At 41.6% G+C, this 16,891-nt stretch overlaps 1 protein-coding gene across 2 annotated transcripts in view; it reads left to right on the top strand.

The window, feature by feature from the left end:
- Nucleotides 1-16,891, top strand: part of LOC128999597 (uncharacterized) — a 108,978-nt gene that overhangs the window by 54,622 nt on the left and 37,465 nt on the right. For both annotated transcript variants that reach the window (XM_054426182.1, XM_054426183.1), the window contains 5 exons: nt 1,024-1,149; nt 1,914-2,011; nt 3,032-3,129; nt 4,481-4,621; nt 4,877-5,044. In XM_054426182.1, coding sequence (XP_054282157.1) covers nt 1,024-1,149; nt 1,914-2,011; nt 3,032-3,129; nt 4,481-4,621; nt 4,877-5,044 — 631 coding nt within the window. The remainder of the gene's footprint in view (nt 1-1,023; nt 1,150-1,913; nt 2,012-3,031; nt 3,130-4,480; nt 4,622-4,876; nt 5,045-16,891) is intronic.

Consider the following 16,891-nt stretch of genomic DNA (forward strand, 5'->3'; position numbering starts at 1 on the left):
TTTTGTTCAAATATATCCTACTAATGTATATTTAGGTCCTCAGGACATTTTATATCTTTGGTGGAGACACATATTAATGAGTTTAAACTTACGTATTATTTTAAATAGATTTGGTGTACTGTTTTTAATTTTGACTCTGTCTTCTTAACATTCTCCATTAAATTATTGTGTTTTAGCCGCAATGTCTATCCCAAAGCTTTTTGCATGGCACTATTTGGTATTAGCTTTTAGAACCATTTCATGTCATTCACTTTTCATACAAATAAGTTAAATATTCCGTTATGTAAGTGTTTTTATGAATGTTTTTTTTTTAAATCGCCATATGAAGTAAGACACTACACGTTTGATACTTGGTAAGAAATATAAACAGTTTTACTAGTTTAAGGATCTTTGTTTTTGACTACAACACACAAAAATTTATCGCATAGGGGTTAAAGCAAACTAGCAGTATATTAAAAACACAGCGCCAGTTTCAGAGTTGAACTAGCAACTCTGTTCTAGTTGAGAGTTGTGGACCTCGATTTAATGGCCAATCCTATTATGTTCGTAAATACTGTAGCTGATCAAGTCGTCAATAATAAAAGTATCTATGTTTGTCTTTAAAACATAGAAATCCAGTAAGTTATGTGGAATTAAATTTTCAAATTATCAATGTTTTGGAAAGACATTTTTTTACTATTTAAAAGGTAAAAGTCAACCCACAAAAAATTTTCTTAAGCTCTTCTTTCTCTTAAATTTATAATTGTAGTGAGTTTAATTACAACTTAAATTAAACTTAGAGCTGGGGTTTCTTAGGCACAGAAGCGGAGGGTGGAGAAGCTATTTAAATGGTGGTCCACAACCTTAAAATACATTTTAATAAAAATAATGTTATTAAACGCTCTATGCCTATTCTGAAATAATGTATCAAACGTTTCCAAGCTAGAGGCTAGCGTCCTAGGATCTGAAGGTAGAAACAAATTTACCTTAAATGAAAAATGTTCCACTCATTAGTCAAAGGTTAATTAATTGTTCTGTTCCCAGGGAGTTTGAAGTTCCGAGTCTCAACTTCGCTGGACAGACTCACAAATGGAGGTTGAGCTGGATGTTACAGAAAGGCTGTGAGAGATCTAGAGCGACGTTACTGGACGACCTTGCTCTCGCCCTCAGGTACATTCTACTTCTTTTCTTTTCTCAGCTAATTTCCTCTATAGAAAAGACAGCTATTACCGTAGTCGTCATGGTAAGACCTAGGTGTTTTGGTTTAGAAGTCTTTGCGAGCCATATGATTCGTTGACAATCATTGAAAATTATAAGGTGTCCCATAGGTACAAAACTTTAGGTATCGGTTTTATCGGTCAAAATATCAAAAAGTACCTTAAGTAAAAAAATTTTCTCCAAAAATCAACAAGACATCTGCCACTTATATGTCTTTATTAGAAATGTATATCTTTAAAAACATTTAAGAAAACCTCATAAAACTTGGTGTAGGAATACACTTATTGCAAAAAATAATTATTGAAAAACATTTTTTGGTTTTAAAATGGCGTTCTTTTGAAGATGAATAAATCATGATTTTTTCTTGTACGGGTCAGGCAAAACAAGTACAAGTTGTCACCAGGGTGTGCCTGGTGTGTACCATTAAAAATCATGATTTTTTTGAAATATCTAGTATTTATTATTCGATCATTGTAAACTTGATGTTGAGTGGTAGTATTATAGGACAGGCCACCGCACTGGTAAACAATAGCTTAGATCCAGGTTAGCTTGTCCATGACCATTGACCCTAGTACTGAAAGGTGAATGGTAGTGTTTATTTATTCACCAATTTTGCCACTATAACTTATTAAATGGATATTTGAATTGATTTAATATTTGCTTTGATCTGCTTTAAGTCAGTGAGTTCTTAACTATTTCTTTATTGCCTGTTTCAGGTTCATCTTGGTGACAGCCCGAGCTAGACTCACCAGTCATTTCTTCAGTGTCGCTCAAGCTGTCAAAAGCCTCATTACAGGGACCTTGAAACTTCTAGGTAAGTTGAGTATTTTTTAATAGTATATTTCATAACTATGGCGTAAAGTGGCTCTTTTCGACCCAAGCTCAATTTTCAAGATCGAGGTGAAGTCGAGGTCAGAAAATGAGCGAGGTTTGAAAAGACACTTATTGCCTGTGTGATGAGCTCTATTTTTTTTTCATATTGCAACATTATCCAACACACTATGTTAGAAAACAAATAGTAGTTTACGCAACGATTGCGTAAAGATAGTGTTAACGACACGAGTAGAAAATTTAAGGTACGAGCCTTGGCGAGTGCCTTAAAGACTTCTACGAGTGTCATTAGCACTACGGTATTTCAAAAAATCACTACTCATAACTTCTCTAAGAGAGGTTATTTTTTTGTTTATAACCCCTCATTACCACTGACAGTGATGCAACAAAACATTGTACCAAACAATAATTGCACCACTCAACAATTAGGCCTTAAATTGGCATAAACAGCTGATTAGTTGAAGTTTGAACCATTACAAACAATGCTTTTATGAGAAACTTTTCAATTTTAAGAACTGAACTGAAACGGCTACTTAAAAAAAGGTTGTAGGTAAAATACTTTTCATGTAAAGATAACCTCTCAACGACTTCCAACATGTTTTCAATTTTGCTAATGCTGCTTTTTTGCATTTTTTGCTGTTTAGTAAGTGATTCAATCATTTTGTCTATTAAGATAGTGTTAGTGTACATTATACTATCGATATGTCAAACTATTGATTGATCACTAAAGAAAGTTTTTTTAGTGATCCACTCTCAAATCAAATGTTACCTTCAATTTATTTTATCTATAGTAAGGCTTTTAAAACATTTTATTGAATCAACCCTATATACAAAAATCCTATATACAAAAAGTGATTTAGTATAATCTGACTAGAGTATCTTAATCATCTCGGGGTCCAGTAATCAAAGCAGCAAATAAATACATTTGTATATATGCACATAAATTATGTTATAGTATAGTTTCTCTCTGGCTTATTGTGTTAACTTTGTTTCTTAATTTCAGACATATTGGTAGGAGTACCATCCCTTCAAGCTCACAACTTGGAGGCCAAACTGAGGGAAGAAAGGTGTCGATATCTGGCTGCTGAACTGGTTTGTCGGGTAAGCTGACTTCTGGTTTGAATATCTGGAGATTTGTAAGGGGTTAATTCGTGAAATGTTGCTTGACACTAATTCAAATTAGCAATTAGAATTTGAGAAAGTACACTCAGTATTCAAGTCATCCAGTCAATATATAAGGAAATAAAAACATGGCATGATAAAGAAGTATCTTTGTTTGATTAAACATTATTTTGGATAGAACAATTTTTCTAGTGTTAAAATTAAAATCCAAAAATAATTTCAAAATATTTGTAACAGTACAGTAGACTAATTGGGGTCCTGCAAATAAATTTTTTTATCAAGAGTTTTTAGTTATTAAGAGGTTCAATTTAATGGGAGAAAAAACCATTTGAATTACAAAGAGTAAAATTTTTAAATTAGCTTTTTTATTATAAATTGAGGCTTTTAAAGGCTTTTTTAATGGGCCTATTTAAAGGAAAATCACTTTTTCGCTTTCTCATGACTTCTAGTATAATCTTTAAAACCTGGAATCATGTATTTCAGTTTGTTTAATTGGTATGACTCTTGAAGTCAGCTGGTGTCACTAGGCCCTTTAAGCATACACGACTGCCAACGCTGACAGCCAACCTCTAAACTTAAAAAGGGATTATCTAAAATCATCAGTTTTTGAGATAGGCCCATTTAGCAGCTACAGCCACAATTTGTTGCCAAGTGGCTGCAACTTTGATGTCGTGTTTGGTGGAAAAAATTGAAGTTTCATATTTGACAAATGGGGAACCTTTTTGTGGGCCAAACAATTGGCTACAGACAAGATCATTTTATGATTTCATATCTGTATCCGTATAAAATTTGCTACTCATTGAACAAATCACTTGTCATCCAAGCCTTTTTTGTTTGACGGATGAGTTATAGCATTGACTTGTTGTCTTTTAAATACCTGGGCTCTGCGGCTATTCCAATAAGCAAACAGTGTTAACTAGATCAATCATTAAATTACTGCTCTAACTTATCACTAAAGCTACTGGGACTGACAGAATGTATAACTTCCTGCCATGACTGGAATAAAGCTATAAATTCACCTCTGTCCCTTCGATTTATTGAAGAGTTCTGCCAACAAAACTTTAAATTACTTGGTGTTCAAAATCTGACTGCAACCTGCTTGGACTTAAAAATACTGAGCTTATCAAAATGCACATAAAACTTTGAAATATCAAGAGATCTTCTTCGTACCGAGCTTTTTATCTTAAATTACCGAAAGCGTTGATTTATCAAATGTTTGTATTACTAAGAATAGACTGTATAAGAAGTTGAGATGTTCATAAGTTGTATTTCTTTTTTTGTACTTTAATTACCTTGTCTAATGCCTGATATGTTTGGTGTGTTGCCGCAGCCAGAGTTTGAAGATTCGCTGGAGTCGCTGTGTGGGTTTGTCCGTAGACAGCTGCGTAGAGCTGCCACCGAGAAGTTTGAGGTGGAGAGGGAGTCTTGTCACCCTCCCGTCCCAATACCCTACCTCTTCCTAACACCCAAGGTAATGTTACTTTATAACTACACCTTAGAATCAGTGCTGTAGTAAATCTTAACTAGAAATAATTTACTACACATCTAACCTAATTTAAACCCTATGAACTCTTGTGCACTATTCAGGAACTTACCATGTATTTTTAAAGTTTTTTTCACATTATGAACACTATAACAGGTTGTTTTATCCGACCAGGGGCTTGGTCCTGTGGTGGCTGGATATGAAAGGTTTAAAACCATTTAAACTTTCAACTTATTTGTGCAGGGAAGTGAGCTGGACTTGCGACTGTTCAGTAGGGACGTGATGAGACACGCACTGCCCATCCTTGTCACCATTCTGGAGAGGGAGACTCGTGGGTGGTTCCTACACTTCCGGGAGAGGCTCATCTCCGAACTGAGGGCGCAGAAACTGCCCGACGATGAGATAGAGAGGGTAAGTTGACGTACTCCCGCCTAGGGATATTCGATATTTTGATATCGGTGACAGAGTCACCGATACCTGCTTGTCATTGAAATATCGGTGACAAGAGGCTCGAAAATACAGTGACTGGAATATCGGTGACAGCGGCAAGTCGCTCCTCGGCGATGGCGCGGCGGCTTGGAGGGAGGGGCGAGTCAGCAGACTGTTCTCTCTGACGATATCAGAATCTGTTACAAAATCACCTGTGACGAGGTGCCCGCGTATTCACGTATCAACCAATCCCTGCATAACCAACCACCTCACATCCGACACTAGACAATACACAATATTTTCGGACAACAACGCCAACCAACATTATTCAAACTCAACGTATTCTAAATGCTTTCATATGCCAATATTAACCTCAACTAGGCCTATTATGTCTATTAGTATCTATGGACCGCCTATATATATTTTTAATTTTAATTAATATCAAACCAAAGTTTATTAGTTTGTCAATACTACTATATATTTTATTTCACAAAGTGTAGGCAAACAAGTAGAAGTTCCTTTAAAACCCCAAAGCAAAGGTACTGGTACCTAATTGACCAAAATATTTAAAATTCAGTGACAAACAGCTGATTCTAAATCGTCAAGGGACGTATCGCCACAGCATCGATAGTAAATGCCCCAGTGACAAACCAGTGCGGTCTTAAAAGCTGTCACCGATATTTCAGTCACCGATATTTTCCCCCGATATTTCTTTGTCACTGGAACGAAGTCACCGATATTTTTAAATCACGGTATCTAACATCACTACTCCCGCCACAGTAAACCTGTAGACTACAGAATTTTCATTTGTCTGATTGGAAATGTCAAATTTATTCCTGATTCAAATAACAATAGGATTAATGATACTTGGGTTCGCTGATATAAGGAGGAAAAAGGTTTTTTTTTGTAATATATTTATTGTGTAGTATGAAATAAACTGATTTGCCAATTTTGATCAAATTAATTACAAAATTATAGGCTATGTTGAGCCAAAAATGTTGTAATGAAAATTTGGCATTTATATTGTTTTAAGAACAATAAATTTTTAATAAACAACTTAACTAACTTTATTTTTTGTATTTTTCATGTTTTATATTTAACTAAACAATTAATTCAGTTTCAGACGTTTGGTTCCCAGCAGTGGCCTGGAGAGATTTTTAAAACTGTATGTTTTTTTGTGTGAGTTTATACTTTACTGGAGTGATTTCTAAGCTTTAAGCGACAAGTTTTACATTTTGGAAATGTTTAACGCTTGATTTGGTTTGTTTTGTTGTTAATATTGAATTTTGAAGTAATCACAAAAGTGTGTTTCTATTCAAACAAGTCAAGGGCACATGATAAAAAATAGGTGCCTGGCACAAATTCTGTAGCGTTTTTACTTGGGTGCAAAGTGCCTAGAGATGTGCCATGTGACTGTTTTTTAACTTCACTTAAGTCACTTCTCCTTCAGACAAAGACGAAGGTATCTTTACTTTTTTTTTAATAATCTAGTGTTTCTTTCTTAGTTTAACAGTATGTATGAAGTAGAGGTGTGCGGATAGTGAAATTTCATTTCGGATCGGATAGTTGAGGCTCGGTTCAGATCAGATCGGATATTGGGAGGTTCGGATTCGGATATTTTCGGATTCGGATAGTTCGACGCGGTTAATAATAAGCTGCATATGCATTTTTAACATATAAAACACTGTAAAGCTGTGTAAATAAACATGAATGGCGATTTTGAATCTTACAATTTCAAATTAGCCACGTCCACAGTTTTTCTCTCTTGAAAATCACAATTCACAACATCTATTTTCAAAAGTTGGTTGCTTGAATTAAGTACACTAGCAGCCGAAATCTTCACACAACACTTAAGCTCAGCAGGACTGATGTCAAAACGTTTGGGTTTGTTTACTTGAGGTTATGTTTTATGTTGTTTCCTGGTTCTCACAAGACAAGGATTTCTATCTCAATTTTATTTTCACATTGTATTTCCTTACGTTTTTGGAACAGATTATTGGCCTTAAGTGGCATTCTTGGGGTTTGCCAAGTTTAGAAAACATCACTAATACACTAAACTGGGCTCTAGATTTGATGTTGTGGCAAGTTAATTAGAGCAATTAGGCTTTATAACTCTGTAAAAGGTGTGTATCCCTGAATTTATAAATTTCATTCTACACTTATTCACTGCCAAACATAATTCAGTAGAACCTTGATGAACCAAGAATTACACTAGCCTTGCGACGATGTTCTCTGCACTGAAAAAAAAAATATTAAAAGTGCAGCAGTCGCAAACGTTTGCCGGGGATAGCTCAGCCTACGATGGCTGGGTAAAGTTCCAGGGTCTGCGATAAGGTCAGGGAAACCACTAGGCCAATAGCCGGGTCTAACCGGTATAGGACTGGCTCATACACGGGCACTGTGAACAAGTAAAAAACAAGTCACCAAAACAAACGTGCAATAATCACTACCAGGCCTACGCCGATTCTCCACTCTCCTAGGGGGTCGTTGCTGACTACGCAACTCGGGCTTCGTCCTAACTATCCAATAGTTAAGCCCAGAGTGCCTAAAACACGGTGAGTTACACGACGACTTGCCAATAAAAACCACAACGCGTGTTATCACCAGGCGGGGTCTACTAGGCCACTATAATCCAATACACAACTCTAATGCCCAAGCTAAGAATCAACAGTTCACTTTAATAATCGTACCACATAATAATATACAAGTACACTACAGGTAGAGTGACTACACCACTAGTAGCTGGTCTCAATAAATACCAAGCCAAACAAGCAAAACTAAATGGCAATTGCACTATTAAAATATTGAGCTACTTAGTAGCAGATAAATAAATATTAACTACGTTCCAAACACTAGATAAATATATTATCTGATAGCCGGTACTCCGCTATCCAAGCTACCAAGCTAACGTGTTGGATTAAGCAAGCTGTTCAGGTTAAATTAAACTAATTAAATGATTAATCAATACTAACCCTACTGCTACTACCACTACTGCTACTATATCAACGTTATATTGCTTAGCCGGGCTTCTGTTAATAGGCTAATAAAACTAGCTACTAGCCTACTGGCCTCGTGCTTCCAACTACGCACGCTAAATCGTGCAGCCTAGGTTTGTGGGCCTCAGAGTTATTAGTAATATAACTAACTCTAGGTACAACGCAAAATAATATCTACTACAGTCAATTAAATTATATTATTTGCGCTCTAGCACCTGCCAAATAGCAAAAATATACCCCCCTAGGGAAAATAACTCGTTACACCCCCCACTTACATCGGGATGAAAAAAAAGAAAACGGCCAAAAGAAAAAAAATCTTTGAACTCCGGCCAAAACAAAATACTCCGGCTCTCAACCCAATGATTCCTCTTTTACCACGGGTCTCAAAGCAAAACAAAAACAAAACCACTTGATTAAACAAAACATCAAAAGAATAGCAAGCACAAAAATGCTATCTAACTAACCACCACCATGCATAACCAAGAATAACTAAGCATCGGTTCTTTCATGGTAGGTCTTAAGGTCTTTAACATGGACGACATGGGTCTCTCTCCTACCCTCGTCCTTTACCTCATACATATTAGGGGCCACTCGCTTGACCACGGTACAAGGACCCTGAAACTTAGGGGGCAGTTTGCCCACTATAGCTTCAGCCGCTGAGGACAAGACATGTAGTCTTCTCATAACTTGATCACCTCGATGGTATTGTACCTCACGCCGTCTAAGATTATAATATTTAGACTGGCGCTGGAAAGCCCTCCTCAAGTTCTGTCGACAACTATCGTACAACCTCTTAAACGCCTGCTCCCGGTCACTAAATACCTCGTCCACGGTTCTCTCACGGTCATCTCCAGGCTCCGGTCCTGTGGTCAGAGACGACCCGATTGCCCTAGGTAGCCTGAGATCTCTCCCAAAACACAGTTTGGCAGGTGAAAACCCAGTGGAGTCGTGAACGGCGGTGTTCATCGCGTACTGGAACTCGGCAATGAGTGCATCCCAAGTACGATGATTATCCTGAACAAACTGGGCTATCATAGTTTTGATAACCCGGTTTGGCCGTTCAACCGGATTGGACTGTGGGCTGTAAGGGGCAGTCTGTCGGAACTCGATTCCCCACTCTTTCGTCAGGTCTCGGAACACCTTAGAGACGAACTGGGTTCCATTGTCACTCATAAGAATCACAGGGGCACCAAAACGCAGCAATAGCCCGTCCTTGAATGCACTAGCTACAGCCTTGGCCGTAGCTGACCGCAGGGGTCTTATTTCAACCCACTTGCTAAACAGGTCCTGGAAAACTGCAAGAAAACGATGCCCACCTTTGGATCTGGGGAATGGACCCATCAAGTCGACCGACACCGAATGCCAAGGCCCTTGAGGGTTTCGAAAGTACATTTGTCCTGCCGGTTTCTGCTGCAATACCTTAAACTCCTGGCACGTGGCACAGGACCTAACGTATTCTTTCACGGCACGACGCCAACCCGGCCAGAAATAGTTTTCCCCAACCCGGGCAATTGTTTTCTTAACTCCCAGGTGGCCCGCCATAGGAGAGTCATGGTTCTCTACCAACACATCCTTAACCTTAGATGGTGGTACACAAGTCCTCCATACCACTCCGCCTTCATCAGTATTATCTTTCCCAAGACGCCTGTATAACTCCCCATCCCTAATACAATAACTCGGGACACGTCTGGGATTGGACGACACACACTCTTTAGTGCGCTGGTACCATGTGCCATCTTCTGGCTGCATACCCTCGGTCTCTAATGCGGCCTCTCGTGGGTCTCCTCCCATCACAGCTACGTCAGCCGGGGTATCGTCATCTTCACCACCCACGGGCTGACGGGAGAGAGCATCTGCAACACGATTCAACGTACCCTTACGGTACCGGATCTCGAAATCATGCTGTTGCAACTCCATAACCCAACGAGCAAGCCGACCGGACGGTTCCTGCAGCTTCATCAACCATCTTAATGCCACATGGTCCGTTATGGCCACGAAGCGATAACCCTCCAGATATGGTCGGAACTTCCGTACCGCCCAGACCAGAGCCAAACACTCCTTCTCGGTAGTCGTATATTTCCGCTCTTGGTCTGTCAACAGACGGCTCGCGTATGCCACTACGGCCTCTTTACCGGCCTGGTCTTGCGTCAAAGCCGCACCAAGGCCATCGTTTGAGGCATCTACCTGCAGCACGAACGTCTTCGAGAAATCCGGGCATGCCAAAACTGGTGTTGAGCTCAGGCGGTTCTTCATTGCTTCGAAAGCAATCTCCTGATCTGAGCCCCACTGCCATTTCTCCCCCTTCTTTAGCAACTTGGTCAAAGGTCTGACCAACGACGCAAATCCGTCAACAAATCTCCTGTACCAGCTGGCCAGCCCAAGAAAACTTCGAAGATTCCTCACGCTTCGCGGTGTAGGAAAGTCATTGATTGCCCTGACCTTCTCTGGATCGGTCGCGATTCCAGCATCACTGACTACGTGACCCAGGTATTTTAACCGGGTCTTACAAAAATGACACTTGTCAGGATTCAGGCGCAATCCCGCCCCTCTCAATCTGGCGAAGACGGTCCTCAACAATGCCAGATGTTTCTCAAAAGTTTCAGAAACCAAGACCAAGTCATCCAGATACGCAAATGCCGATGGTTCTAGGTCCGGGCCGATCACCTTGTCCAGCAAACGCTGAAACGTGGCCCCCGCCGAATGCAAACCAAAAGGCATCACTTTAAACTGAAATAAGCCAATCCCGGGCACCGTGAAGGCGGTAACCGGGCGACTCCGTTCATTAAGAGGCACCTGCCAATAGCCACGGTACAAATCGAGAGTACTTATGTACCGGGCCCGCCGAAGCTTTTCTAAAATGGCGTTTATCCTCGGCAGGGGGTAAGCGTCCGGCACGCTGGCCTCATTAACCTTTCGCAAATCAAGGCACATCCTAAATTTGCCCGAGGCCTTTTTTACCAGCACGATCGGTGAGCTCCATGGAGACGAAGAAGGTTCTATAATCCCATCCTTCAACATCACCTCCACCTCCCCATTAACCACAGCTTGCATAGCTGGATTTCTCGGGTAATGCCTCTGCTTCACCGGAACCACTCCCTCTTTCAGCCTAATAACGTGCTCCAAGAGATGGGTCTTCCCGGGCACATCGTCAAATTTTGACAGCTCTCCCTTCAAGAATATCGCCAACGACTGGCTTTGGGTTTCCGTCAACGGCTTTATCACTCCTACGCCCTTGACGTCATCACAAGCGGGATCATAATCCACGCCACTACCAGCCAACGAAGTGTCAGATACGTCGGCTTCAGGAATAAGACGGGGATCTCCATCGTCAGGGCCTCTGGGGTCTTGGTCACTAATTTCGACTGTATCTAGGCAGCCCACTTGACCAGAACAGTCCTCACCCACGCCCATTCTTATCACCTCCGTCACGACCGTCACAAGTCCGAGATGTCGTATGACATCCATACCCAAAATCATATCCGTGGTAAGAGTGGGAACGTACAAGGCGTCTCCAACCCACCGTCTTCCCGCAGCCTCCCCTGCCAATCGGAACGAATACTCGGCCCTAGACCGCGACCCATCTGCCATCCTTAGAGGAGAGGGTTTCTTAAAAGGTTCTACCCCCTGGCGTTGAAGATGATCGGCGACTTCTCGCCCAACCAGGTTAACTACGGACCCAGTGTCCAATAACGCCTTAAAAACGCTGCCCATCAGCACAACTTCAACAAAGGGCCTTGTCTCCGAAACCAGCCGGTTCTCGTCTACTCCACCAACCAGGCTGTTTAGTTTTCCGAGCCACTCGGACCACTCTTCTGAGGTCGTTCGTTTTGGGTGGCCTTGCCCAGTTGACCTCCTGATGTCTGAGCTGGCCTGCCGTTTCCCGCCCGACATCCACACTGACTCACCGTCAAACCAGGTTTGCCACACCCATAACAGGAGACGGTCCTTGGTTTACCACATTCTCGGGCAAAGTGACCAGTCTCCTGGCACCTAAAACATTTCACCGTCCCCTTTGGACCCTCAGGCGCTCTAGCTGCTGTCACGGGCCGTTGACCGTGGACCCGATCCGACTTCAAAGCTATCCGCCCACGCGACTCGGCTTCCGGAGATTGTCTCTCGAAACTCCGCTTCTCGACGGCGGCAGTTTCGGCGCGCTTCTCCACCTTCTTTTTGGGCGTGTAGGCGGTTTCCAAAACCAGCGCTACGTTCGGAGAAGGAGGAGGTCGGAAGGCTGCCTTCTCGCGCATATAAGCCTCATAATCTTCGGCCAACTCGACCATCTCGGCCAGGTTCCTGAAGTCACGCCGGCGTACCATGAGTTTGTATTCCGGGCGCATGTTGCTGTAGATTAAGTCTAATCTACCATGCTCTGACAACGTACCGCTACGCCTAAGCAAGGTACTTATGGCCACAACGTAGTCCCGGAAGTGCTCGCCTTCACCCTGTGTCCTTTTCCGGATCTCCTCGTCCAAGTTCCTCCAATATCCTGGTGGGAAGAACTGGATTTCAAACTGACGCCGGAAAGCTTCAAAGGAATACAGGAGCTCCTTGCAATTCCTGTACCATAGAAGCGCTGAGCCTTGCAACAGCTCCGGCAGCGCTCTGAGCAGGTCCTCTGATGTTATAGAGTACGAGACCATCAGCTCTTCAAGGCGCTCCAGGAACGACACAGGGTCTCGTCGGCCATCAAACCTCAAACCCCACTTCCGTACCATGTTACATATTTTGGAGCAATCCTTTGGCTCCACCCTGCTGGCCTCATTCGAGAGTATACCCGAGCCTCATGGCAGCTCCAAGCTAGAAGGACGGACTGGTCTCTCCGAATGATCGTTAGGTCGCTGCCATCCCTCGGGTCTACTGGGTAACCCAAAGGTAGGCATGGGAGCAGCCACAACAGGGGACGCAGGGTTGGCGGGTCTTTCGAACCCATAGCCGACCTCATTACTCGGCGAGCCTCTCGCCTGTCGCACCACCAATGCCAGATGTTCTCTAAGAGTCCGGGTATCGGTCTCCAAAGACAACCCAAGAATCTCTTTGACCGCCTCTAACTCCCTGCTAAGTTCCCCTATCTCTATTTTGTTAGATTCCGTATTACCCAGTACCTGAGGCACGGTTCTCGGGGGGTTAGGAAGCTCCACAGTTGTAGTAGCGGGCGGTAAATATGCCGGTGCAGCAGCCCCAGCTGTAGACAGCCTATCATCGCTGTACCGACGGGCATTCCGCTGCTTCCAAAACGACGAGAATCGTTGCCGTAATTCCGCAGAAGTACCAGTGGTCACCAAACCATACTGGTCCATCGTTCTCATGAGCTCCCCTTTCGAGAGGTCATAGATCCAACCCACGCGACTGTCCCGGGGCTGCGACCCCAAGGACATAGTCGCTGGCGCGGAATAGGTCAACGAAGTTGTCACCGTCGTAGCCACTACTGAAGAAATTGTCGGCCAAACGGGCGAAGACGCCGGCCACAATAACGATGTCGTCATCACCGACAGTTCGGAGCTAACCCCAGAACTCGTCGTAGCAATAGCAGACGTAATAGGCGTACCGCCCAGCACAGACGTCGTACTCGTAGTCACAACCATATTTAAAATTCAAAACACCACGTCAAATCCGCAAAAATAAGGGCGTAACCAATTAAAATATATTTAACACCGTTATAATAAATCAAACCAATTATAGGTGTGAAAGTCAAACCACAAATACACAATAAGGGTTCTCACTCAAATAATATTCAATGATAAAATTCAATTAATTAGCAAAATTAAAATTACTAACTAATATCTATGTATACAACCACTAAATAAATTAGGGTTCACAACACACCACGCTGTAACAGAAAACAGGTTAGGCCTACCCAACCGACTATAAAATCACAGCAGGTCTGCCTAAAACTCTGCTCAACAGCTCAGGTCCGCAGCCAATCTGCACAAGTCCGCAGCAAATCTGCACAAATAAAATTATTTTGTTCGGGCGCCGTTAATACGTCAGCAACTCAGCACCACTGCCAACCTCAGTCCCTGTTCGCAGGCGCCATCTTGCGACGATGTTCTCTGCACTGAAAAAAAAAATATTAAAAGTGCAGCAGTCGCAAACGTTTGCCGGGGATAGCTCAGCCTACGATGGCTGGGTAAAGTTCCAGGGTCTGCGATAAGGTCAGGGAAACCACTAGGCCAATAGCCGGGTCTAACCGGTATAGGACTGGCTCATACACGGGCACTGTGAACAAGTCAAAAACAAGTCACCAAAACAAACGTGCAATAATCACTACCAGGCCTACGCCGATTCTCCACTCTCCTAGGGGGTCGTTGCTGACTACGCAACTCGGGCTTCGTCCTAACTATCCAATAGTTAAGCCCAGAGTGCCTAAAACACGGTGAGTTACACGACGACTTGCCAATAAAAACCACAACGCGTGTTATCACCAGGCGGGGTCTACTAGGCCACTATAATCCAATACACAACTCTAATGCCCAAGCTAAGAATCAACAGTTCACTTTAATAATCGTACCACATAATAATATACAAGTACACTACAGGTAGAGTGACTACACCACTAGTAGCTGGTCTCAATAAATACCAAGCCAAACAAGCAAAACTAAATGGCAATTGCACTATTAAAATATTGAGCTACTTAGTAGCAGATAAATAAATATTAACTACGTTCCAAACACTAGATAAATATATTATCTGATAGCCGGTACTCCGCTATCCAAGCTACCAAGCTAACGTGTTGGATTAAGCAAGCTGTTCAGGTTAAATTAAACTAATTAAATGATTAATCAATACTAACCCTACTGCTACTACCACTACTGCTACTATATCAACGTTATATTGCTTAGCCGGGCTTCTGTTAATAGGCTAATAAAACTAGCTACTAGCCTACTGGCCTCGTGCTTCCAACTACGCACGCTAAATCGTGCAGCCTAGGTTTGTCGGGCCTCAGAGTTATTAGTAATATAACTAACTCTAGGTACAACGCAAAATAATATCTACTACAGTCAATTAAATTATATTATTTGCGCTCTAGCACCTGCCCAGAACCGTCAGGAATACATTTAAATATTATTCCTGACTAATATAAATCCTAACTACCGTCAGGCTTTGACCAGCACGGTTACAACTCTAACTCTCGCAATAAAGTGTAAGATTAATATTAAATCAAATCTTAAACCAAAGTGTAAGGAACGTCGTCCACTCACCAACAGTGGGTCTGTACCGTCTGTACCCAACTTACACCAACACTCGGCGCGATCACACCACGTACACTCTGTACCTCCAACGTACGCCGGCCGTTTACACAGGAAACCAACACTGCCTTCTTCACTGTCCGGGATCCACCACTAGAATGTCCGTCCTATACTGTCCTGAAGATCTAGGATATCCCAGGCTTATCGGCACTGATAAGCCGGGTCAAAGGGCGCTCGCTAGCCTCGCTGCCGCCGCTCGCTCACCTCAACAATCGGTGCGCGGCCAAATAGCAAAAATATACCCCCCTAGGGAAAATAACTCGTTACAGCCTACATAACTTCATTACCCCAAGTAAAATACCAAGATAAGTTTTAAAAGTTAAAAAGTTATAAGTTTGTTAAAAATGGATTTTAAATTCAACAATTATGGCAGTCTATTATTGTTATGCAGTATGGTCCCAAGTTATTGTTTTTGATTTTGAAACATCACAGTTCATTTGAAAAAATTAAAGTTGAAGCAGCCCAAGGTCAACAAGTCGCGCATGCAACAATAGTTTTTTAAAAGCTTTCTCCAGACCACTGGGGAGGGTCGGGTCTGATAAGCCGTCTATTGTTCACTTCAACCCTCATTAGTGCGGCTCGGCTGCACTCAGTGGGGAACCCAATACCACAAATCAATCTTTTAAATGAATAAACATATTTGGTAATAATTGTTTTATTGATATTCACCTTGAAATTCCAATAAATTTGGTGTAAAATTTGACAAAAAACCGGCCAATTTATTAATACATTACCAATCAAGTACATTGAAAATTAAATAATAGGTAAAAATTAACCGATTTTCGTCAAGTTGTACCCCCTGCTGTGCTATGTCACAAAAGCTGATAACGACATGGGCAACTAGGCAACTTGTTGAATGCGTGATGAAGGGAAACCCAAGAAATAGAAGAACAAAGAGAAAGTATAATGACGTTGTTATCTTTATTCCCTTTTTACAATTGCTGTTATTGTTATTATCTTTATGTAAGATTTTATGATTTTGTTTTATAGGTTTATAAAATAATTCTTTTTAACCACGGGAATATTAATTTATAATTTATCAACGTGTTTCTCCTGAAACAGCAATACTGGATGCATAATAAAGGTCAATGACCTAAAATATCTTGATTGTGCAATATTGTATTTTGATGTTGAAATTCAAATCATGACAAAAGTTTGTATATTTCCCCTGGTCCCTATAATTTAATCATTTAATATACACAATCAATACTAAATAATCGTGGTTAGTTCTAATTTTATTTTTGATTATTCAAAGTTTCTACACAATAAGACAATCCAAAGTCAAACCGGGCAATGAATACTCGAAAAACAACGTATCTTGTCCTGTGATTGGAATACCACTCGCCAGTCCTTTAGATTTAGGGATGAGTCTGCTACCCGTTACCCGGGCTCCTTTCGAGGTCATTGCCCAACCCCTCCCACCCTTCTATTGTGTTGCCTTTCTATTGTTTCTATTCTGACTTTTTTCGGGAAACATTAAATCTATTGTTTACGTAACAGCACATAAGTAGGCTAGATTTTTATGATTTAAAACAGTACCTACTGTAAAAAAAACTATTCCGCATAGCGCCCCTAGTATATTAACA

The sequence above is a fragment of the Macrosteles quadrilineatus genome, unplaced genomic scaffold (assembly GCF_028750875.1).
Source record: "Macrosteles quadrilineatus isolate MER2022 unplaced genomic scaffold, UCM_ALF_1.0 Scaffold_8__2_contigs__length_117827958, whole genome shotgun sequence".
NCBI lineage: Eukaryota > Metazoa > Arthropoda > Insecta > Hemiptera > Cicadellidae > Macrosteles > Macrosteles quadrilineatus.